Source organism: Neolamprologus brichardi, chromosome 12, assembly GCF_056152115.1.
Source record: "Neolamprologus brichardi isolate AB-2024 chromosome 12, ASM5615211v1, whole genome shotgun sequence".
NCBI classification, from domain to species: Eukaryota; Metazoa; Chordata; class Actinopteri; order Cichliformes; family Cichlidae; genus Neolamprologus; species Neolamprologus brichardi.
This window is the reverse complement of record NC_142115.1, coordinates 35299318-35325190: the sequence shown is the minus strand read 5'-3', so window position 1 is coordinate 35325190 and position 25873 is coordinate 35299318. Positions and strand designations below refer to the sequence as shown.

General features: G+C 39.3%; 1 protein-coding gene across 3 annotated transcripts in view; it reads right to left on the bottom strand.

The window, feature by feature from the left end:
* The window catches only part of cfap299 (cilia and flagella associated protein 299), a 106787-nt gene that overhangs the window by 63375 nt on the left and 17539 nt on the right, over window positions 1-25873 (bottom strand). For all 3 annotated transcript variants that reach the window (XM_087849476.1, XM_087849474.1, XM_087849475.1), the window contains exon 3: window positions 23315-23405. In XM_087849476.1, the coding sequence (XP_087705602.1) occupies window positions 23315-23405 (91 nt within the window). The remainder of the gene's footprint in view (window positions 1-23314; window positions 23406-25873) is intronic.

Sequence of the window (25873 nt, the reverse complement as noted above, 5' to 3'; positions counted from 1 at the left end):
ATAACAAAGGAGTGCACCAGCCAGAGCCCAGACTTGAACCCAACTAAACACCACTAAAGAGATCTGAAAATGGCTGCTGATGCTCCCCACTCAACCTTTATTTAGCTGTCGTTTTTTCTGGCTGCTGCAGAAATGTACCGTAAAGTGTGACTGCTATTACAATTTAGGTCTTCAACCAAAAGGAAGGCAACATGAAACTGTGCCCTTATTAACACAGCAATAGTACCAAAGTCAAACCTAAGTGGAGTAAATAAAAGAAAAAAAATCAAATTAAAAGACTTAAAGAAAGAAGAAAACCTTAAGAACAATATTGTCAGCAGGAGTGCTCCCTGGATTCAAATGGGTTTCTGTTGAAGGTGCTCTTTTGGAGGTATAATATATATAGGCTTTTAAATAAGAAGTGAAATGACTTTATTCTCATGGTGTGTTTGTGCTTATCCTAGAAAACTCTTGATTCTTGAAATCTGCAAACACGTTGATGAAGACTGTGCCAAGACACAAGTGAGTTAAACATAAATATGCCAGAATAAAGTCTGAGTGATTAGGCTCTGACTGAAATTTATGAGTCCAGGTACAGACTGACTGGGTCCAACTTTAAGTGGCCTGCGTAAGGCTTCTGTTCACATTAGCATTTGTACTCATCAACGTACAAAATCTGTAACAATTATCCTGTATAAACAGATACTAAAGGGACAGGAACATTAAAACTTTTTACATTGTTTCCTCTTACTCTCTTCTCAGACGGAGCACTCCCACGTGCTTGAGATATTTACCTCATAAATCTTAATTAATCGCTTCTGCATGGGGAGAAGACTTGCAGACTTAGGAAAAAGTCTGAATCTAGTGCATCTCAGTCAGTACAAACAAGACTGCTGGACCCTGAACCATGATTTAGGATGCTTACACAGGTGTATTTTAACATAATAATGACCTGAGGAAGGTTGTTTGAGCCCAAAGTGCATGAACTTTGCTCTTTGCCCCTCTTTATTCAAGACCACAATCATTTTTGTCTGTTTTGAAAGCCATAAGACAGCTTTTCAACACTACATTCATTAATATAAAAACTTGCCTTCAACTAAAACCCCAACTTCTTGAGCTTTTGCAGCTGTATAAAGAATTGTGGGACTATGAACTGAAGCTAACGTACACGCATACATAACCATGTTAATAGCTCAGCTCACGGCATAATGATGAGTTGTTCCATGATTATTGTTTACCCTGCTTAAAATAACAGGTGCAGTATTATCAGAGTTTTATGTTTGTGGACACATTCCCAGGCAGACAAAGCCACAGGTGTAAGGCCTTGAAAGGGAAAGTGTACACAGCACAATCGGTTCTTAAGGCAGATGAATGTCTGTTAGGGCATGGGTTGGGCAGGGCTTAAAGGAAATGCTTGCACTTAATTCAATTAGTTTTGTCCATGGGGTAAGTATTAAACATGCTAAACCTTTAGCATGCTAACCTTTAGATTCTTACAGAGCATTAGGTTGACATTGAGAGCATTGTACACGGCAAATAACTATGAAAACTTGAGGGAAAACTTGTGAAACTTGAATTTACCAGCTTCAAATGGGAAGATTTGTAGACATGGCCTGTAATTAAGTATAATATGACCAAACTTGCTACATCCACTAATAAGCTTCTAGATTACCACTTGGAAGAAAGTTGGCATATATTCATCTTCCCTCAAAAAAAAAAAAAGGGTACAATTTTATTGGTGGGTAAATGCAGCTAATAATTTAAGTGGTGAAACCCAAACAAATGAGAGACCTGCAAGAGATTGATTTCTAGTTTGCTAATTAAAGATTGAGCAGACAGAAATAAACACTGCAAAACAAGGTAATGATTAGGCCTTTGAAGGTCTAGATTGCATTCTGGAGACATGAAACTATGTTAAGAAATCTCAATATGGTAATATGAGAGCTTTGCTTATAGATAAAAATATAATATATATGTGTAAATAGTCCACATGTGCTATAACTGTTTAATGGTCAGATTGTTCATCAAAGTGGTACTGCGGATGCAGAGAGCGGAAATGGCCCATGGTTTAACGGTTGCCAACAAATGCACCTAAATGGTAATATTTATTATTATTTACAATAAAAACAATAGCAAATGACTGATCTAATATTTCTGTGGCTAGGATATGGTTTCCGTTTTATGTGCACACATGGTAAGGTTAAGCAAATATAGATTATGGTTTGGTTTATAGAAAGTACTTGGTGGAAGTTTAGGGAATAGTCTTGGTCACGGCCTTAAAAGAACTTCTTAATGAATGATGAGGAAAGAACTCTGGCAGGGTTAAACGAAGCCAACATTGGCAATAAGAAAGTGGTTTTACATATAAAAGTCACACAGTTGTGACCCATCTATCCACCTCATCCTCAAGAGGTTTTGTGGTTCTTTAGCAATGTCACAATTCCGCATTTGCTAGTGAGCACATGTTTTATCTGAAGCTGGAGGAGGCAACACACTGAAAGAGAAAGAAACGCAGAACTCGAAAGTAAAATTGTCCTCTTTAGCTTGGTTTTCTTCTGTTTTAAGGCCAATCCTTAGACTAACTTGTGCGTATTCACTGTGATAGTCACACTTACCAACTTAGTCCTCAGTCATACAGCCCTGGAGACCAGTTGGACTCTCTTGGCAACCTCTGGTCACTAGGGAAAAATGTGTATTCCTTGACTGGTTGGCGAGGGGTTGCTGGAGGTTACTGGCAGTTGTTGTGAAATCAGTCGCAAAGAGAGTACTGCATGTTTTTCATTGACTGATGTGGAAAATTTTTATCATGCATTTTAATACAGGACTGCAGCTATTAACTGCTTCAATAAAAACATATGAGCATATTGTTTTGGGGAATTTAAATTGTGACCACCTTAGTTTTTGTTAAGAAGTTTATGTTACGGTATGGGCAAGTAAGGGTAGATGGTTGGGAGTACGAAGTGTGTGACTACAAAGATGGCACATTTTGCCGAATCTCCAGGTAAGCATTTAATATATTTATATTTAAAATCTTGTTCTGAACTTATCAAAGGGTTTTAGTTTTCTACACCTTAACTGCAAAGGTAGCAGACCAGAAAACATCCATCCATCCCGTCTCGAGTACAACGCCAATTCCAAAGAAGTTAAAATGCTTTTTAAAATTTAAATAAAAACAAAATGCAATGTTTGGAAGGATTGCAAGTCTGCCCATTTAAAATACCAGCATTAAGCCACTGAGTACCATAGGCTAACAAGGCAAACATATGTCCTGATAGTGCGACCCAATATGCCACGGCCTCAGTTTCAGCTAATCTGAAAGAATGCTGAGTGTCCTTATGTGGGGAACAATGAGGGTGTGTGGTGGTATGAGGAGGAAATCTTACACATACCAAGCAGGCTGCGTAAAATTAACTGAAGTGTGTTTTTAAGAGTGGGAGGGACCCAAAATAAATCTTGAAAGACCTGACTATCATGCCCCTTGTCTGACTCTTATCCAAGTTTAGCCACGCACACAACTAGAGGTTAATTCTTTTGACCTGAGACAAACTCTTTCCACGTTATTAGGCATTTCTGCCGTTGACAGAAGCTTTCAAAGCCTGTTCGTTACAGACCAAACATGTCAGCGAAAGTACCAAGAATGCCAGCCATCTCAATGAGGCAGGAGTCTCCTGTTTGGTGGTCATGATGAGTGAATAGAGGCAATAACTCTTTTGACTTGGCTCTACAGAGATAGAGCCCGCCCATAAGGAAAGTGTTGTTTCCAACAGAAATGATTATGATTTGTTTCGTAATTTTTTCCCATACATATTTAGTGTTATTCTTAAACTCTAATTTGAATTCGAAATAAAACCTTTACCAAAACAGACACGGATATATTATAATGACTGACAGATTAAGTTAACAACTGTATTACAAAGGCACTTGGAACCGGCATATTGGTCGGTGGGTGTCAGTTCTGGAAGTTAATGAACTGTTAATGACCTAAAGACCTGAGTGTCTTTGACAAGAACCTAATCTTGATGGACGGGTAGGTCAACAATTCTTCAAAATGAGGAGGAGGAGGAGGGGGGGGGGGGGGGGGGGGGGTGTTGTAGGCAAACTGGTGCACCAGCAAACACTACATTAATGAGTGTGCTTACTTTAGCCAATCCTGGTCATGGGTTCGTCATTTATTGGTCCCTGAGTAAATAAATATGACTAAAAATTTAAAAAATGGCATATGAACAATCACATTTCCTTTTACTAGATGCAGATTGTTGGGTGCCCCGAAGACAGCAAAATGCACAATCAGAAGAAGGAATAACAGGCAATGTATTGATGCTCTGCGCTGGCGGAAAACCTTCATGTGGATGCTACTATGACCCAAACACACCAAATACTGTGAAAAGCATCCCCTGGTGGCAGTGACAGTTGGAGCAGAATAATGAACTCTACCACACTACGATGGCTGTTCAGAGATTGTTTAAAGAAGTTTAATCCAGCTGAGGATATGTGGGATCCTCCCATCCCGTGAGACCCTACCTCACAAATTAAAGGATCTGCTGTTAGAGTCCAGGTGGTTGATAAAACGGGACACCTTCAGAGGACTCACATTCCTGTGGACACTATTAGGCAGATGGATTATTGTTGTGGCTGACACTTGATACCGCAAATGACGACTTCTATGTGTATCATGTTACCCATGAAATTCGCACATTTGGGAGCAACCATTATAAAGCGTCAGTATTCTGAGTGTGTGTTTAGATAAATCTGATAATCCGTTGTTCAGATTAAGGGGAAAAATTTACCCAAACATCAAACAGCTTCATAAAATGTTAAGTTGACTTCTTCTTTACTCGCTTCTTCTCTGACTGGAGTCATCAGCGATCACCCACTCATAGCACGCCCACACAGTTTAGTTTTAATGGGGTCCACTGGAGCAGCTGAGGTTAAGCACCTTGCTCAAGGACACTTTGGTGATAATTAAAATGTGCCCTTGCACATCTGTCATTCACAACAAATTAATGTCTTCTTCTTTCTAAGTGCTGATCTCTACTGCTGTAGCTGTAGTACTGCAATTTGTAATAAACAAACTCTTTGTTTATTTAGAGACTCTTATTAGTTGTGTTTACTCTGGGTGAAGGCTAAAACAGGGCATGCCTGGATGAACTCACTCTTAACACAGGCTTAAGCTTCAGTGAAAGCATTTCCGCAACGTGGAAAGACTGTCAGAACGTGAGCCAGTCAGTGTTTAGAGCTTCATACAACTTGTTTACCTTTTGCACAGTAAACAACAACATGAAGGCCATACTTGTAACCACACTGAATGTACATAATACCCAACAGCTGTTGGGTATTATGTAGAAAGGCCTCAAAAGGTTTCAGATTATTATTATTTTAATTACACAGTGATTTTGAACTATAATCGACATTTTTATTAAATATCAAGCAGCAATTGAATTTGTTTATGTTCTCTAAGTGATTTCCATATTAAGATCTACATTTTCTTTAATGTCGTTTTCTGCCAAACACATTATATTAATCCATGTGTTTTACACACCAGGGGCATTTTACTCCAGATTAAGTGCTTACAGGATTCAATGTGCAATTTGATAGATTTTCTAATAAGATTTTATATTTAAGGATTATTTTCAGAAACATTTTCATTTTTAAATATAATACATAAATTATTTTATATATAAAAAAAACCCCAAACATTTCTCTTAGGCTACGTCCACACGTACACGGGTATTTTTAAAAACGGAGATTTTCCATTTTCGTTTTAAAAAATAATCCCGTCCACACGTAAAGGCAGAAATGAAGGAAAACGCTGCTAGGAACATGCCAAAGCAACAGGTGCCGCTATATTCCTAACCGTGCAGAAATGTTGGCCAATCAGAAGTCTAGAAGCCTCGGTGGGAAAAAGTAACAAAGCTGGGGCATAGAAGCAGAACCGAGTCGTATGTGTGGAGGGACAGTAACTGTGTGTGTATATGTAAGCATTTAAACACTGCAGAGAGAACAATTAACAGTAACAGTATTGTAGAAATTCATTTCACCGAAACAATAACGTGGCGCACACTGTGACGTCAAAAAAGGCGCACACCTTTGACGCTGCGTTTTCTCCGTTTTTCTCGTCCACACGTAAATGCAAAAACGGAGTTTTCAAAAATATCCACCCTGGCAGGAGTTTTTAAAAATCTCAGTTTTCAGTGACCGAAAACGCCGTTTACGTGTGGACGAAAGGTGCAAACGCATAGAAAAATCTGCGTTTTCAAAAATACCCGGGTACGTGTGGAAGTAGCCTTAGGCTTGCATGCCTACCTGTTAGAGTTTGAATGCTATATGTATATGTTTATATCACAGTTGGCTGACATGTCAACACTGTCATTCGTGCAGTTTGTTAAGCTGCATGTCCCGTGGATCTGTTCCTCTAAACCCATATGATGGGGCGATATTAAACTAAAATATTATATGACTGAAAACTGTATGTTTACAAACTGTCACCAAGACAGCAACATAGGAAATGTGATTCCACAGTGAAGGTGTGTCCCTGTCTCGTTTTAAACAGAATTATCTTGGATTGTCAAAAACATGAAGCACAGAACAAATGTGTGAGAACACTTATGTGTGTCAAAAACATTATCAAGACATTAATAAGGATTTCCCAGACAAATTGGAGTGAACGGCAATCAAATAAATAAAGCATACTGAGCTGGCATGACGAATGATAATGGGGTCAAATGCTGCAGAGCTCTGTACTATACAGCTCACACCTGTGGACCTTAAACATGGCTGCGCTACAGCGACCACACCACTGTGACACAAAACAGAGCGCCTCCACTCCTTGTAATTTGAAAGTTATTCTACAAACCGTAATCGTAAATTTCTCTTTGTGAACCTTTTCTTTAGTATCATTTTATGATCCGTCAGTTGGCCCCGGGCTGGACGGAGAAGGGGGCGAGCTGAATTTGCTCTGTGGGCCTAAATGGCAGCTCAATGTGTCACGGGAAAGAAAACATGCCCCCTGTGGCTGGCCTGTTTAGGGTATACTTTCAAAGGTTATCATCTCGCTTTAATGCCAACATCACAGGCTCGTCTGGCCCCAAGCTAGTCGCAAACAGGAAGTCTGTTAATCCCGGTCTTCCCTAATGACGCAGAAGAATTCTCAATATTCCCATTGTCTTCCTGATGAACTTCCTCCAAGTCTTCAGATATTCTTTTAGCGTTTACAGGAAGGTTAAGCTCGGGTTATTATGATCTCCTAAATCTATACTGATTGCTGTGGGCCAGGGTTTCAAACACAAAGCTGAATTTTGTTCCCTTCCCCAACTTTAGATACCTTGTTACTAAATACGGGGAGCACTGTGTTCAAAAAAGGGCGTTTTTCAGCCATTGTGTCTTGTGCTGCTCATACTTTGACATCAATCTCCAATTGATGGAAAGTTGCCTTTTTATTATTATTATCCAGCGGGTAGATGTAGTTTGGACAGCCATTTACGTCAATGGGTCAGGCAGAGACGTAAAATTAACTGTATGACAACTTGAGTCTGTGCAGACAAAGAGTTGTGCCACTGCCTGGCGTGCCCTGAATGCTGATGCACAGATAAAAGCGGAGTTTGTCATGGGTATAGTCCAGTCCAGCTCAGCTCCTATCAGCATTATTCCAAAGCACTCAGGCATGACATCTGCCAAGAGGCCTGCTGCAGGGTTTGGCCTCATCACCAGGAACACGTCCAAGTCAAATATTGTTGCCCTCACACATTGTGGGGCAGCACCCTGTCACAGCTCCTCTTTAACCAGGAGGTGATGTTTATGACAGCCCTTGGAAAATTAATGACCCTGTTTCCATAAAGAGGAAGAAAAAAAAATGTGTGAGGTATTATATACCACACACTCTCATACACTTACAGAAGGGGAAGGTGGGGGTCAGGGTTTCGGGGTTGTTCTTTTTTAAATTTTATTTTCTACATCACAACCTGACCGTTGTGTTATCAGCGGCAGAGATATGTCCGGCACTGCGCTCCGAAAAACTGGGATCAAAGTAGATGACATAAGCCAGCGCGACCTTTGGAGGAAGAAGATAAATGTAAGGAGCAAGGTCTTTATCAAAGGCTTGCCTGTTTTAAGACTGATTAAAGCAAGGAGCGCTCCCCCTCCTTCCTCCATCCCAGTGGAAATAGGTGTTCAAACATGATTCTGTTTTAGTTGGCCTGCAGCTCTGCTGAGAAGCTCCCCCTTTGGGCTTGCCATGAGGCTCCTGCAATCGCCGGCTGTCACACTGCAACGCAGGGAATTCACAGTGTTTTTACTGTGTTTTTTAAAGCATGAAATGCACTTCAGTTCAGCCCTGCAAGAGGAAAAGAATAATAGAGACTGTGATTTCATTTGATCTCTGCTTTGCTTTGAAATAACTAAAGAGGGGGCTTGTGGTTTAAGACAACACTAACATTGTCCAAAGCAATAAGAACAACGCTGCACGTCTGGTAGTGCAAACATGTTTATCTTTTTTCACCCTTTTCTTGGCCTCTGCTGCCTGATATCTGACTATTTTCTGCTAAGACAAGATGCGCTGATGTTCTTTTGTTTTTGTGTTATAGGGGATAAGATAAATGAGGGAGATATCGATATTACAGCCAGTCCACCAATGGCATATCAGCTCAGCCAGATGGTGCCTGGAAATACATTGCTGATAAATACAGTCAAGCTGGAAGTACTGTAAGGGCACACAGCAAGAGGGCAGGAAAGGAAGTAAATACCAGCTCTTAGCTAAATACTGGGGGAAATCTGGCTGTGGTTTGGAAGTTTATCTACTGTACCAGCCACTTTGGTAGGTAACTAAAGAAAATAGTTAAAGCAGCAGGTGAGTTCTTGCCAGCCACTGAGGAAACTGCGGTTAAGTGTTAATTTGTGTGTGCATGTGTGATGTTAAGGGGAAAAAAATGTTGTGGTAGGCTCTTGTAATAAACTTTGTTATTTAGCAACTTGCTAGACTTGTTTCCATGTTGGAATCAAATGAAGGGAGAATAGCAGAGTGATATGTTCTTGGGCTTTTCTGATGATAGGTGTGAGCTTTAGTCCGTTTCATGCTAATGGCCAAATTCTTGTATTTATTTCAACCAAAAACTGTGTCACTGCAACCAGAAAATGCACCACTGGATTCTTAAACATACTTTCTAAGACTTTTCTGGCAGCTCATTAAAGCTTCTGCTCCCACATTAAGGACGCAGGTTTGGAAAATCCACTTACTTAGGTCCAGGTTGTATATTGAATTTCAGATTAAATAAGCATTCCCGATTCCAACAATTACTGGAGAAGAAAATGTAGTGCTACCACCAGCACATTTAAAAACAACTAAACAAAGTGTAGAGGCATACCACATAATCAAATCATAATACAGTGACATATATGTCACTGAATACAGACATATCTCTCTCAACCGCCACAATTGCAAAACTGCACCTCTGTTCTGCAGATTGTCTGCTGAAGATGCACAAATTCAAAATAATATTGATGATAATAAACTTCATTTAAAACGTACCTTCAAATAGCAAAGTGTATCACTTCAAACGCTGAAAACAAACCACGTTAAAATATTTAAGACAAGCTAAATGTCTTGATGCGTGCTTAATCATCCATGTAAGGAAATCCCAAAAAGTTGATTCTGTTCATCTGGACGTAACATTTTCACTCATCCAAGTGACATCTTCAGTCTCTCCCACTGAAAACGCTACGTCTAGATCAGGGGTGGAGAACTCCAGGCATCAAAGGCTGGTGTCCTGCAGGTTTTAGATATCACCCTGGGTCAACACACCTGAATCAAATGATTAGTTCATTTACAGACCTCTGGAGAACTTCAAGACATATTGAGGAGGATCAAGGACACATCTAAAACCTGCAGGACACCGGCCCTTGAGGCCTGGAGTTCACCACCCCTGGTTTAAATGAACAGAATCAACTTTTTGGAAAGATAAGCTAAAGGTGAAATAACATTAAGGAAAATCTAAAAAATAGATCAATTGAAATTGGTTGGAAGAGAAGGTAACTGCGTGGTTTGATCTTAAGTTGAATTTGCTGGAACAGTGATTCCTGGGAAGATTGGCAACTCTCTTAAACTTTTTTTCACTTGTGAATAGTCTTTTTCGCTCTAGAATGATGGACTTCATATTCCTTGGAAATGGCCTTACAAGCCTTACCAGATGGATGGGCACAACAGCTGCTTCTCTAAGGTAACTGCTGCATTCTGACGCACACCTGAACGCTTCACTCCAGAAAACCCTGCACGTGAACCTGCCTGCTACCTACCATCTTAGGCTACGTCCACACGTACCCGGGTATTTTTGAAAACGCAGATTTTTCTATGCGTTTGCACCTTTCGTCCACACGTAAACGGCGTTTTCGGTCACTGATAACGGAGATTTTTAAAAACTCCGGCCAGGTGGATATTTTCTAAAACTCCGTTTTTGCATTTAGGTGTGGACAAGAAAAACGCAGAAAACACAGAAAACGCAGCGTCAAAGGTGTGCGCCTTTTGTGACGTCACACTGTGCGCCACGTTATTGTTTCGGTGAAATGAATTTCTACAATACTGTTACAGTTAATTGTTCTCTCTGCAGTGTTTAAATGCTTACATATACACACACAGTTACTGTCCCTCCACACATATGACTCGGTTCTGCTTCTATGCCCCATCTTTGTTTACTTTTACCCACCGAGGCTTCTAGACTTCTGATTGGCCAACATTTCTGCACGGTTAGGAATATAGCGCCACCTGTTGCTTTGGCATGTTCCTAGCAGCGTTTTTCTTCATTTCTGCCTTTACGTGTGGACAGGATTATTTTTTAAAACGAAAACAGAAAATCTCAGTTTTCAAAAATACCCGTGTACGTGTGGACATAGCTTTATTTCCAATGGAAGCAGAGTGTACTTAGTTTTTCACAGGGCTGCATAAACTCCAGTAAAATCTTTTTTTTTCATGTCACTACTCTGTGACACACCAAGTACTAAAAAAAGAAAAGAAAATGCTTTAATTTGAGACTATTACATTAAGAGTAGCCACTCCAAAGCAGTCAAAATAAATGACAAACAAGTCTTCGGAGCTCGTTATCTTAAATCAGATAAATGGGTTACATATCGCTTTTCGGACAAATAAGGGTGTATACTTATTTCACTCTTGTTTACCTTCCAACAAGACTCATTATCACCTATTTTTAAATACTTACTTACTTACTTTTATCCACTTGGTCTAAAGCTTTGTGTAATTAACGTGAGTCACCATAACACTATGTTCTTTGCGTGAGTCTTTTCTGCCTAGTGTTAATGTTTTGAGTTGTTGATAAAATAACCTTTTTCTTTGCCATCGGGTTAAGAAATTAAGTAATATAGCTGAATGCACTTTGAATTAAAACAGATGTTGACAACAGATACCCCATGTTTAAAAGGAGGTGATTTAAATGTAATTAACTTAAACCTCCAGACTGTGTAAATATATTCTAACCATCTGCATTTCTCTCTGGCAAGAGCATCATACACATGTAATATGTATTACAATGACATGAAAATATGCTGAGAATTTGGCCTGTAAGACTTTTAGGAGCTCAAAAGTAAAAACATGAGCTCAATTCTTTGGTATTTCAGTGGGAATGTGTGCAGGAAACAGAGAGACACACTGATATTGACCCAATGAGAAACTGTCCATCGGCAGCAGCTGAGATCTCAAGATACGAATCAAAAACACTCCTGGACTTGCTCCTAGATGGCAGGGAGCGATGAGACAGTTACTGAACCAAAGGTACGGGGGCTGAAGTGTGCACTGGACACCTCTGGAAGACATGTGCACTATGCTAGGAGAGCAGGAGAGATGCCATCTAATATTTACTCAGGTGGAATAATACAAAGCCAAAGCTGTACAGTGTGTAGTCATAAAACAAAGAAGATTCTGAAAAATGTGCTCCATATATTGCTAAGAAGAGATAAGCTTTAGCTTAAGTCCCAGATTGTGTATCAATGTTTGGACCATAAATGGATTCCTTTAACACTTTCTGGGCTAGCTTATTAGTCAAAAAGATTAGCTAGGGAATACTGGAAGTCCCTAAAGGATCAAATGTAAAACTGTTCGCACACCAAGTCTGATTTTCTTTTTTTAAACATCTAAGTGTAAAATTATAATATACCAGCATTTCTAGACATACTGCCCACTGAAACAGTGAGTCACATTTAACCATGCATTCATACAGTGCTTTATTCTATATAGTTATCTCCCTCACATTCAAAACCACCAGTTAATGAACCATATCTAGACACAAGAACTATGCATGAAACATAGTCGTAGACTTTGTCTACAAAGCAAAGCCGGTGGTATAAATGCATTGAACACCGTTTAGTGCCACCACTACACGTTTTCCTTATGAGTTTTTCCCATTTTCCTATCATTTTCATATTCAAGTCTTTTAGAATGTGTCATGTTTATTTTACAAAATATGGTCCCTAGAAGTGTCTATAAAGGCCATAAAGCAAGATATGCTTTAAGACAACCCAATAAACTACAAAATAAATTAAAATATTTTTTTGTTTTTTTAACATATATTTCTAGTTAGAGAAATTTAAGAGGCTTATCCCTCAAAACTGTAAATACAAAAAAGTTGCACAAAATAGTTTCCCACCACAGGAAATTTATTTTAAGTGTCTTCATAGTTTTATTTTTGAAATACACCAATTTTTATATATTTCAGGAAAAACAAAAATTTATATTATAATGCAAATTTGCAAAAAAAACAGCATATGCATCAAAATAAACTATTTCCAGCAGTCCAATATGAGTCCTAAGCATCCCAGAAACGACACAGAAAGTCATAAAGTCAAACATAACTTTTAAAAACACCAGTATAGGCTCATGAGGCCCTGATGGTAAAAAAAAAACCCTACATTTCCGCAAAAAAACCCCTTCCGGTTTCGGGCAGGTAATGCGATAGTTCGCGCTGATGGACATAGGAAGTGTTACAAACAGCTGATCGGATCGGCAAAGCGTGTTTCTGGAATATTATGTTTTTGTTGCTGCAAGCGCTTTTTATGCAGTTTTTGCAAAGCTATATGTGGAAGTAAACCGTAACCTAGGAAAAGCTGATGGCATAAGATGTAAGTACAACTTCTCCCGTTTCATATGCAAAAAAAATCATTGTGCTAGCTTACGTGGTTGCAGTGCTACCGGGATTTAAAAATAGTTACGCAAAACGGAGCGGCCAGCTTTAAAGGGTTAAACATTCCTCAGTTTTCCAATCAGATCCATCCCTCCCTCTTCAAAACATCAAGAAAGAGAGAAACTGTCCATCGGCAGCAGCTGATCTCTCAAGATACGAATCAAAAAGACTCCAGGACTTGCTCCTAGATGGCAGGGAGCAACGAGCTACTGGACCCAAGACTAAGCGAGAAGGTCAGGGGCTGAAGCATGCACTGCACACCTCTGGAAGACATGTGCACATAACTGATGTTATGTCAGTTATGTTTTCCTAAAATGATACAAAGTAATCGTACTATCAAGGATTTCTTTTTTATAGCTTGCTCATGTTGGAATAGTACCATGAGGACTCCAACATTTTATCATCTACTGACCAAAATCCAGCTTATTTCCAAACGGTCATTTGAGATGGTTTGGAGTGCAAATCATTTTCTGCCTGGCTCTCATCATTTCCTCGTGGTTGCTAAAGCTCGTTTTAACTGACTGACATTTAATTTTGAATGAACAAAAGTGACATTCTGTGGTTCCAGTCCATCACACTTGTATCCTATGGATTTCAATAATCATACTTTTAGAATTACATCAAACTTTCTCTGAACCAAAGCAGGTGAAATGATGAATAGACTGGCTAATGTCACCAGACACCACTGTAATTTTGCCTCTTATGTTTTAGAACAGGTGAGTCGTTTTTTTTTTTTTTAGATCGGGAGTTCACAACTGAAAAACATTATCCACATTGCTCCTTGATCACTGATGCTTTCCATTTTTCATGAAAGGGTCTTTCTGGATTATTGGAATAGTTCAGATTCAGACATGTTGACACAGTAGTAAAAAATTACTTAAAGATTGGTGCCAGAAGTTGAGTTCAGACTGTGAGTCACCTTTGGCTTAGATCCCGAACAGGAGGCCAGGAAGAAGATGGGCGCAGATGCAAGCTGTAATAGTCTAATCACTGTTTTGTTGGAAAATCCAAAGGGATGATGTAAGAGATATGGGATGGAGAGGAAATGTAAACAGGGGCTAAATATACAGCTGCATTGTCATCGCAATTAAACTAAATATTTTGTTATTTCAGAATGAACGTGACTGGGAGTAGATTTAAGGCAAGATGTTTTCTGCTGCACTTAAACGTGTCTTGCTGATTTAAAGGTATTTTAGTGACTATATTTCAGAGCGTAACAGGTTTATTATAGGCCCTGCATCACAAAGTGTTGATTTTAAGTCCAAGGAGTCTTAAGAAAACCTGCCTGCGCTGCAGCAGGTGCACATTCCTCCAGGGACAAGCCAGGAACCTTGAGGTAGTATTTAACGCAGATGTTTGACCCTCCTTAAGATGTTAGCCCTCTATCTTCATAATACATGGTTGGGAGTTCGAGTAAAAACATACCAAGGTTCATGAAAATGATAACGAGACAGTAAATAATGATAGATCACAATTACTTCAAGCTTGTGCAAAAGAAACTTGTGATGCCACAAGAACTATTATCCATCGATCCATACATCCATCTTCTTCTGCTTATCTGGGGCCGGGTCGCGGGGGCACAAGCCTAAGCAGAGAAGCCATGACCTCCCTCTCCCTAGCCACCTCCTCCAGCTTGTCCAGGGGAATGTCAAGGTGTTCACAGGCCAGGCGAGAGATACAATCTCTCCAGTGTGTCCTGGTTCTGCCCTGGGGCTCCTGTCAGTGGGACATGCCCGCAACACCTCGTGGAACGGTGCTATTCTAATAAACGTCTCATGTAAACTCAACTCAACTTCAGGTTGCTCATAAAGTCCCCCTCAATGATCACCAATACCATTGGTTAGGATTTGATTAGAGAGAGAGAAACAATAATGTGATTCTAAGCCACTTCACCACACCTACATTAGGAAGCATCCAGGAGGCATCCTGCCTGAGTCACCTCAGCTATCTCCTCTTGATATGAAGACGTTGTGGCTCTACTCTGAGCTCCTCTCAAATGACTGAACTCCTCATCTTACCTTTAAGTATGAGCCCAGACACTATGGAGGAAGCTCATGTCTGCTGCTTGAATCTGACGCTTTTTCACTTTCTGTGAACTTGTATCCAACGTTTTAAAAAAGGCAAATAATACATTTTGCTTATATTACCAGCAGCAATTGTTAAACGGTTAACCGAGCCAAATGTCTTCCTCCAATAACACACCAAACACCACATAAAAATAATGGATAGTAAGTACTGATTGATGGTTTTGGTGGAAACATTTGCCGTCGTAACTTAAACTTCAGACTTTGTGAAATATACAAAATAGAGGAAGCTGGTGTATTTACAGTTGGTGTCCTGATTTAAGAGATATTTATACAAGATAAAACACAAGACCTAAAGAAAACCAAGCAATCCTTTCAATTATCAGCCTTTAACTGTGTCCAAATATGTGTGCCGTTGAAGACAAAGTGATATCATATTTTCTTCAGGCACCCAGATGGTGTGTACTTAATGCAAGACTTCCTCGGATACCAAGTAGACAGCTTAAGATGACTCTCAATCTTCCCAGTGGCAAATGTTTTTTTAATGATGATGGTCCACAGCCCACATGTGATCCCAGTGTATCAGAAAAAAAATATCTACTTTAACACACGCAAAAAAGGGAAAAAATTCAGAGAGATTAGATTAAGTGTATCCGTTTTCATTTGCTCTGAAATTGGTCCAGGGGCCCCAATTTTGGGGTGATGTTGTCTCTGGACAATAGCAGCTGTTCACAGAATGCAAGGGGAACAGGAGAAATCGTTACAGTGGGGCTCGTCCAGGCTTTCAGTGGCAAAACAGAGAGGCGAGCCAATATAAGTGCCACTTGCATTCTTGTACAGATCTGATGTGCGATGTGATGTTTGATTTAATGGGTAAACAAGCCTTTCATCCACCCTGAAACAGCTTCCAAATGGCCCGTGGCATGTTCTCCTTGGATTTGGCTTTTGCAAGTTCAACCAACTAATTGTGCTTTCCTTCAAGGAACTATTTCCTGTCAAAAGCTTTCCTCTCTTAGAGGAGAGCCTGTCCAAATAATTAAAATACGCATGATTCAGATCAATCTATTATTAGCATCGTTTGATTGCCATTTATCAAACGCTCTAAAAGATTATTGCATAAAACACGAGGCCGGTTTGATCTTCAGTTTCCAAATTCCTTTCTATATCCCCCAGTGGCAGATACAATGCATTGAGAGACAGGGCACAGCTGCCATGTTGGCTGCACAGACTAACATAACACATAATGCTCTGGCTATCCATTTTCTTTTTATAGACTAAGACACTAGCCATGAAATCCATGTCTTGTAATCAGCCAAGAGTAATATTTCACAGTTAAATGTTATGCTTTTCCTCAAGACCTGCAACTGTGAGAAAGTGTAGCCCCGGCAAAACTGGAGAGAAGAAAAAAGAAGGTGCGTGAATTAAGAGCTAATGATAAATAACTTTTCTGCGTGATTTGGGGTGTATCATATAGAGATTTCTGTGCGTCTCTCAGGTAAAATCAAGCCGTGGAACTAAAAAGAAAATAGATCCTGATTAGGTGATTCTCAAATATCACAATGGTTGCTTTTCCAGACAAAATGTCCTCTTTGTCCACTTGATAGATGGTTGCAAACTGCTGAGGCCTTATCCCCACCTCTCCACAACTCTGTGACCATTCAAGTCAAGGTCATATGATAGCCCTGCAGGACTCTTTCCTTTCTAAAGGCTGTCCACCTTGGTCCTGCTGCTTTGAAATCAAACTTGCCATTGTTATTTTTACTGCCCATGACAAGGACAAAGGGACTGGGCAGCAGGGACACACACACGGCTTGAAATGCAATAGGGCTGGGAATTCCTCTTTAATTTCAATGCTATACTTGATCTCTGGGCTGCATGACTGACCACCTTATTATCTATAGCGACAGGAGCTTATCAATACAGAACTCGCTGGGCCCACAGACCAAAGACAAACACTTCCTTTATGCAGGATGTACCCTCGGGGCATGAGACACGCCGCGCAGGCAAACCAGCTGAATTCCACAACTGAAAGGGTGGGAGACTGAAAATAATTTCTAAACAGCCAAATTAGTTTAACAAAAAAGCAAAATAAATCGGATAAGATTTAAAAAAAAAAAAATCCCAGAACATAAGCTGAGAAATGTTTTACTCTTTCTCGAGAGCTGACTTTTCATGGATAATTGATTTTCAACCAATAATTGTCCATTATTCAACAGCAGAATAACTGTATATATTGGCAGAATATGATTTTAAGACATATATGTTTGGTTAAACCTCTGCAAACACACCAGACTAAAGGAAGCCAAACATGTGAGAGGTTTGAAAAGATGAGTACACTGGAAAAAAATTCCCACGTCTTTGTGACCTTCTTGCAATTTCCTTTTAAAATAGAGAATAATAATAAAACAAAGATATTAGTGGCAATTCTTAAACCACTCAGTCATCCAGTAAAAGCTGGTTTGTTGTTACGCAGTTTGAGGCAACATTAGCAAATATTAGAATTGGAAACTGGATCTAATTTGAGGGATGATCATAGGTGACAAGCAGGCAGTGTTTAGTATGGAAATTCAGCTCCAGACAGTTTTCTCACTTTTTTGCACGTCCTCACACAAGACACTGACTTCTGTGACAGCCTTGCTGCTTGGAAATGATCTGAGAGCAAACATACCTTACAATCTTGATTGTGAGGCATTTTGCCCAATGCATTGTTGAATGAAGCAGCCTGTTACAGAGTGACTGATGGCTTTACTAAAAGTATAAGAAATACATGTAATTGCTTCTTAAAGGCGGTGGGTGTTTACTTTCAGGGTATATTATGTTCTGCAGTCACTTGAAGACATTTTTGTAACTGAATAAGCGATTCATCACCATTTGATGACAGTATATTATGTTACTCAGTAGCAAACTACATGCTGAACATGTCATATCTTTGTAATGTGCAGCGCTATTCTATATCGACCTGTCAGTTCTGTTTTAATATTTGTGGCCTGTTTGACAGAGTGCCTTTTAAAGGATGATAAAGTAAAATTACTCCTGTTTTGGTGTTTTTCTCCATGATAAACACTGCTCACCTGCTTCACCATTAATGTTTTAGACATGCTAGGCACAGGTTTAGCCATCAAATGTAACAGCTAAACAAGTTTTAATCAAATCTGCTGTGTGAAGAATTAATTTAATAAACTGCTACATGGTTTAAGGCGAATTTTAATCGCATGATTTATATTCACTGGCAGTATTTTGGGTACCGCGTCTTATTTTCTTGTACAAATTCAAAAGCCCCCAAAAGAAGTGAGGGCAAAGTTTTGTGTGCTGTATCACGATACACAAAGAACTTCCATCATACTGCATGAACTACTTGCCACCTTGCAACTTATTCAATTCATAAACTATTGGCTATATAAAATAATCTACTTTTGAATATAGTGGTCCTAAATAACAAAGAAGAGAGATTTTAAGTTTAAGTAATACAAAACATTTCAAAACGTTCTGGATACAGCCAGGACTGGATTCACCCAGCAAACAAAGGTGGTCGACAGTCGAACTGACTTTTCTTTCTTTTGGAATAGAGTGAAACATGAAAACTGAACAGTCGAAGTTAAATGAATTAACAGGAATAACTGACAACAGGAGGCAGGATGGGGTGGGAATGTGTGGGTTGGCAGGTTTGACTTTAACAGCAGGGGAGTGTGGTGGTGGGGGTGTTAGGAGGATAATCAGGAGTAACTTCCCATTCAGAGCAGACAAACAAGGGGAAACATTCGTGAACTTTTTTGTTTTTTAATGAATTCACAACCACAATTTAACTGAGGTCTGATTTTCCGGGACAAAACCATAAAAAGCTTCATGTTGTGCTCACGTTGCCACAGGTTAATGTTAATTAACGATAAATGTTGTTACTAAATGTTTACAAAAAGCAATGTTACCACTTATCAACACTCTCCACTCAAATATTAAAATGTAATGTATTTGACCATAGCTTGACAATTTTTTCTTATTTAATCTTTATTAGTCTATAACATAATCTTTGTCACAGCCTTGGCTAAATAACCCTGTGAAGTGTCAATAATTTCCCTGCTTCATATATAACAGAATTGTGCTCTTACACAGGTAATGTTAGATTGGCTGTGAAATTGCAACATCAGAGCCTTTCAACAAACAGCTGAAGACAAACAGGGAGCAGGGTGGGTGGTGGCAGCACACCTTAAGTTTCAAATGTGAACCTCGCAACAATGGACACCCTCAGGCATCCTGTGCAGGTGTGACCTGGATTTGATAAAACCCTTAACTTCTTACCCAGTGCAAATAAAGTCAGAGCTGCCCAGGTGCAGCTTTTGTTTGTGTCTAACTTTTGGCAGTGCAGCAGCTTTCGCAACAGACTCTGGGAACCAATAGCACAACAAAGGCAAGGCACTGAAAGCCTTATAGGTTCATTGGATCAGACAGCTAGTGAAGGGCTCCTTCTGCTGACTACAACCTGAACACTTATGAAACAACTACATTTAAAAAATACATTAAAGTCAACACTGTGAATACTAAATAGCTCACACTCCTGGAGGGGTGCAGTGACACAGCACACAAAGGAAAGATGAGTTCTTTTCATCAACAGTCATGTCTGCTATCAATCTTTTTTAACACCATTGTTAGGACAGAGGAGACAGAATGACCCAACGTGTGAATTAATTGACAGGTGTAATTTCAATCTTAAAAGTTCAAAGGCTGAGTGTGACAATAACAGAAAGACAAAGGAGTGACCCCGTTGACAAATCAGAAAGAGATGACAATGAATGTGTCATACATCTAAAGGAAAAGCTATAACTCTGCTTTCTTGTCCATTGTGCACCTAAAATGAATGGTTTTTCTCCTCACAGCCTTACAGTGATGAAATCCTTTATGACAAATTTGGTAGGTGACACTTGAGACACCAGATGGATTTACAAGAAAAACCATAAAAACGTCCACATTGCATCATACAGATAAGTTCATTTAATCATTTAATTTCAATTCAATTCAAATGTGATAGTTTTTAAGCAACAAACTTGGATTTGACCAAGAAGAAGCTGGGAGTGTTTGAGTGTGTCTGTGTTTAATTGTGGGTCTTTTAAAGCATGCACCACACTTAAAATTAAATGCTTCAAATAATAATAATGTGCAAACACAAAGAAAAAAGAAAGGAAAAAGTAAAAACACATGTTGGACGAGAACTGCTTTGCATTAGAGACAGTAAGAAAATGAAGACACGAGGACCTGGAATGCATTAGAGGGACTGATCTTCAGGTTTGAGGTGCGTAGCAGGTAGGAAGGTTAAATCGAGTCCTTCCAAAAGCTAACTTTAAACAGTGTGAGAGACATTTTATGATGCCGGGTGGTCTTACTATCGAACCTTATCGAAGACAAACAGGTGTCGTTTTACACTTTCACTGAAAGGACTTTAGGTGTAACTGAGAGAAGAGGGAAGAAATTTAAACAGAGCCCAAATTTTTCATGCAGCATGACCGTATTTGTGTCTTTCCGGGGGGTTTTGCACATGTTAGTATGGAAATACAGCATGTGTGGTATTTATAAATAACACTGGGATCAGTGCTTACTAACAGATTACAACGAATGGATTATAAACAATACATATGGTACAATACCAGTCTGAAGCTATGTATGAAACTGGCCTCAACATATGTTTTACTTTGTGTCGACACATGTGCAAATGTTGTCTCTGGAACACATCTGTGTAATGTAAATATACCAATGAGGTCAAGCTTCGTCAAACTGCATTAAGATTACCTTTTACATAAACAGTTTCAAAGAGGAGGAGTATTAAGCGCACCAATGTGGGTTCAATTTTAAGCAGAAAGGAGCTGAAAGGAAAATAAACATCTTCCCAATCCAATTTTTCAGCAAAGGGAACTCTTAAAAGGTGAAAAATAAGAAGAGGTGGGAAGATATTATGTCAGCAAAACAGAGGTAGGGATGTAAACTGTAACGTTTTGCTTGTTTTTATTGTGACTCTGTTTTCTGCATGCAGGAAGAAATAATACATTTTCACTGGATGTTTCTGTGAAAGAAAAAAGTTGGCTTAAGTTATTAAGGGATAAAAGAAAGAGGAGTGGGGGCTTTTACATGCTAGGGTTTACTCTGTTAACAACCAGCGGGGAAGCTTTTGGTGTTACTACTCCTACTCCCCTCCATGCACTTCATGTGATCTCATAATTGCAAAGCCCACAGGGGCAGGTAAATGGAGGTCAAACAAAACTCCTTTTTGTTACTCCAGCATCTTGGAAGTGAATCATTTGAAGTCTATCAACACTAACACTCCCTGCAGAACAATGCCTTGTACATGCCCTCAAATGGTCCACATTCCTTTCATCGTATAAGTAAAGACCGAGAATTATGTTAAAAGTAACTGTTTGCAATGAAAACAGTCGGCTTCATGGTCACGAGCTGAAATCTTTCCCTAGTGCATCTAGGTTTAATTAAGCATACAGCTTTTGCCTGTGATCCAAAAACATCTCACTCAACAGCTACGTCTGAGACTGGACAGACCCAGAAATAAGCAAGTCCTGCCACTTAGAAACCATCTTGGTAACACAGTAACACTTCCAGATAGTTATTTGGGCAGTTATTTTGAAGGCTCAGTCTATATGAATATGGACCAATGCATCCAAAGAACAGTTATGTATTAGGATATGAATACAGAAACAGAAACACCAGAGACTATGGAAATAAAATATAACATCTCCATGCTTAACATCATTGTCGTCTTCAGATTCTGGTTTAGAACCAGACTCTCTAAGCAGGACAATTGCAAAAATGTGATAATGGGATTTGAAATTTATAAACAAAAAACAATGCAGGTAGTTTCAATTCAATAACGGCATCGCGACCTACCAAGAGCAGCACAAATTAGTGGATCGAAAAGTAGGAAACCTTTTAAGGGAGGGAGCAAGTATTGTACTGATCGAAATAACTCTTTGTAAGCTCAGGGTTCACAGATATGTTTCAGTCTGTACACAGCACAGCAATTCAGACTGAATAGAGGCAGCTATAGAAGAATGCATTTTTGATATAAGGGGAAATTCACAAAATATTATTAACAGCCTTGACAGCACTGTTTAATCAGAAGACGGGCATTACTGAGGACCAGAAATATGTGGGGCTCAGCTCTAAACCTTCACGCTGAATACAAAGTCACAGCGCTGAACCATCCATGGCTACATTAGGCCTAAACAGGAAGTGCTTTTTTCTGAATTCAGTACAATTTGCAGTAAAATGCCCATTTAAATACTTTCCTTCCAACATTTTGCCCTGTGAAAGAGAAACATTTAGCAACTTAATCTCTTCAACCAGGATTCCCCAGAAAAGATGTGTGAAAAAGATGCAGACACCATGAGACAACCTTTCATATGAATTCCAAAAATCCAACTCAAACTACCCCTAACCCTATGTGAGTCACCCAAAGACCTGCTGGATTGAAGTTAGAAGTACACGATCACAATAAAGTTAACAAAGTGCTTCCCAACTTGAGAAATTTGACCTTCGGCACAAAACAAGAATGCAGTTTTATGACTCTTCAACTGAAGGCCTTCATTTCCATCGCATTTGACTAACAATACATCCAGGCCTTGAACTCGGTGTGATTAGTACACATAAAGTAACAATCTCGGGATAATCTTTACAGGTGAAAGGTTCTCCAAGGTCCACTTTAGTCCAAGACTAGATTTTCTGGTTATCTGCAAAAGGACATTAAAACAGCAGGTCTGGGTAGGGCTTCGCTCACTTCACTAGCAAGACTAATCATTCCATTTTATTGTGCAATGTCAGATGAAATACTGAGCTGAGCGTGTTCCCCTAAAAGTTTAAATAACTTCAAGTCGGCACCACAGCCCCACAGGTGAGGCCCCCTTAGAAACTATCTTAGTGGTTCAATCCAAAAAGCAAACTTGGGTTTGAGTTTTTGTAAACAAAGTTTTATGGATCAGAAACGGGTAGGCAGCCGGGTCTCATGGTATTTGGGAAGGAACTGGGGAGGGCATTTCCACTCAACTTGACACAGTATGGATTTTGTTCCCATCCTAATGGAATTGCAGAAATATTTGAGGGGAATCCCATTACGTAGCAATTGGAGTGCTGTAATAATGTACTCACAGTCATTTTCCCAATGCGGTTGGCCTCCTCTCGCTCTGCCAGGGCTTTCAGGAAGTTATCTTTGAGTTCTTTTCCTGCACTTGCCAGTGTCCTGGAAAAGACAACACTCAAACGGTTTGAAATGTTTCTCTTAACCTGAAAAAAGTCACATGAAGCCTTAAAGGTTCTTAATGGAAGCTTTTCACCTTCACCTTCGTGTTGCTACAGGGCAGTCTGACCCAGTTCTGCTCTAACATGAGCAAATAATCAAACATTATAAAGAAAAAGTGAATTAAAAATTGGCCATTGATTGGTTTTTTATCTCCTTTGACACTGTAGAAGAGAGATATTTCCGCTCTCTGTCTGCATGACTTTCCTTTCAATTTGCAAGTATAATCCCGCGGACTCAAGCCAGCATCTAGTATGTCATCCACAGCACTTCACCAAAGCTTATCTAGCTCTGAGAACGCTTCCACATATAAATTCTTAACGGAAGGTATCAAATTAAGTTGTTAATAAGTAGGGGTTTTTATTCTAAAATACATCTTAAATGTACAAAAATCAGCAGAAGGTTCCAGCAAGATGCTATTAATCATATCTGAGTTCAATGACTTTTTACTTTTTACACTTAGGCCAGCCTGTTTCCATGGAGACTTGTTTCTGGCGCACACAAACGTATCCACACCTGAAAAAACACTGGCACTAATATTTGAACAGTTAACACTGCAGTATGAGCAGCAGAACTTTGGCACGCATCCAGAAGCGACTGTGCAAAACATTCATCAGATCCACACCGAGTTAACATCTTAAAGGCAGTAAACAGGCCATTGGTGACTTCTCAGTTGTGGTAAAACATGAAGAAGAAAGAATGTAAAAGCAGAACAGCCTTTAAATAAGCTACAACAGAGTAGAACATGCAACTCCGCTGTTACTTCAGCTTTCTGGAACAGTGATGAACTCAAAGAAAATCTGAAATTCTCAACAGATTTCCCATGAGTGCATTATGTCCAATTTTTCAAGTAGTGTTGAGTTACGTATTTCACTTATAACGTGGAACTGAACTATAAAGATTTTTAATATTTTTTCATCTAAATTCAACTTTATATTTATGCAGTTTCATCTTCATTTGTAATCATATCATCAAAGCCCATTTCCCAACAGTGCATTGTGGGACAAATTGATCCATTAAAAATGGTCGTTAATCAACTCAGAAAATATTTAATTAAACAGACCAAACAAACCGTTCTTTCTTCTTTAGTTAGTTAAACAGACCAAAGTAAGCATTTTTGCCATTATTTTTTATTTATTTATTTATTTTGCAAGGAGTGAAAGTATTTGGACGAGATGGCGGCACGCTAACACCATGCGGATTGGTTAGCAAATCTGAATTTATAAATGGAATGGGTTGAATGCACAGACGCACATGCTAACCACTGCTAAGTAACTCACTAATAAAATGGCAGAATTTCACTCACTTGGAGTGAGCAGAACTTCTTGGATGGTCTGTACCACGTAGCTATATGTATTTTTGTGGGTTTGATTTTATTAGCCTTTATTTATACAGGTAGTTCCACTGAGACTTAATGTCTCATTTACAAGAGAGACCTAGGCAAACATATTAGGATTACAACAATAAAAGAAACATTTGTTTCCGTGTTCTGCTACTGGAAACTGAATTTCCCGGAGGAATCTACCCGAGCGATTAATAAAGTTCTATCTATCTATTAAAATAACTAAAAATAATACCTGGGTGTTATTTTCAATTCTTTGATATTAGTGCTTATATGGGTGTCAAGTTTTAGATCCAACAGAAAATTCTTACTAATCTGCACTAATCTTGACATGGGCTCATCAATCAATGTGGAACTTTAAACCAAGACTGGATATTTAGAAAATACTTCCAGTCAACAGTTACTCAGTGTCAAAATGTTTTCTGGGCACTTGTGAGCTATATTTTATCTGTGATGTGAGCTGGTCTTCATTTTGCCGAAGCAGCACCTTTAACTTGATTTGGATCTTGGGAAAGCAGACAAAGGCACATCTCATTCTGCTGGTCATCTGTGCTGGTGTGGCCGAAAAACGTGCTATGAGCACGGAGAGAATTACCTGGTTGTGAGGAATAGATTTCAAGCCACAACCCAAGGAATAATTAAATAAGGACCAGCATTTTCCTAGTTATGCTCCTGACCTCAAGCAATGCTTTGTGGGTTGGACATTGCGGGTTCTTTAACACAAGTGTTGTAGGAACTACCACTGTTTAGCGTCAGCATGAAATTTGGCAGATGTTTGCCTTCTGTGTGAATAGAAATTGCTAATGCACAAATACAAGTGGTCAGAACAGAAAATTCACAGAAAACTTCAGCAGCGCTAGAAGAAGTCCAGAGATGAAAAAACCTCAAAGGGGACACTCACCAAATACTTTGGTATTACACCAAATACACCAAGTACTTTTGTAGGAGGAGTCACTGAATCTTTCTCAATTAAGGATCTGACTGAATATGCGGTCAATTCTTTTAGTAGGTCAACTACTTGACACATAACAGAACCAAACAGTGTACTGAGGTTCAGTACTTGGATGTT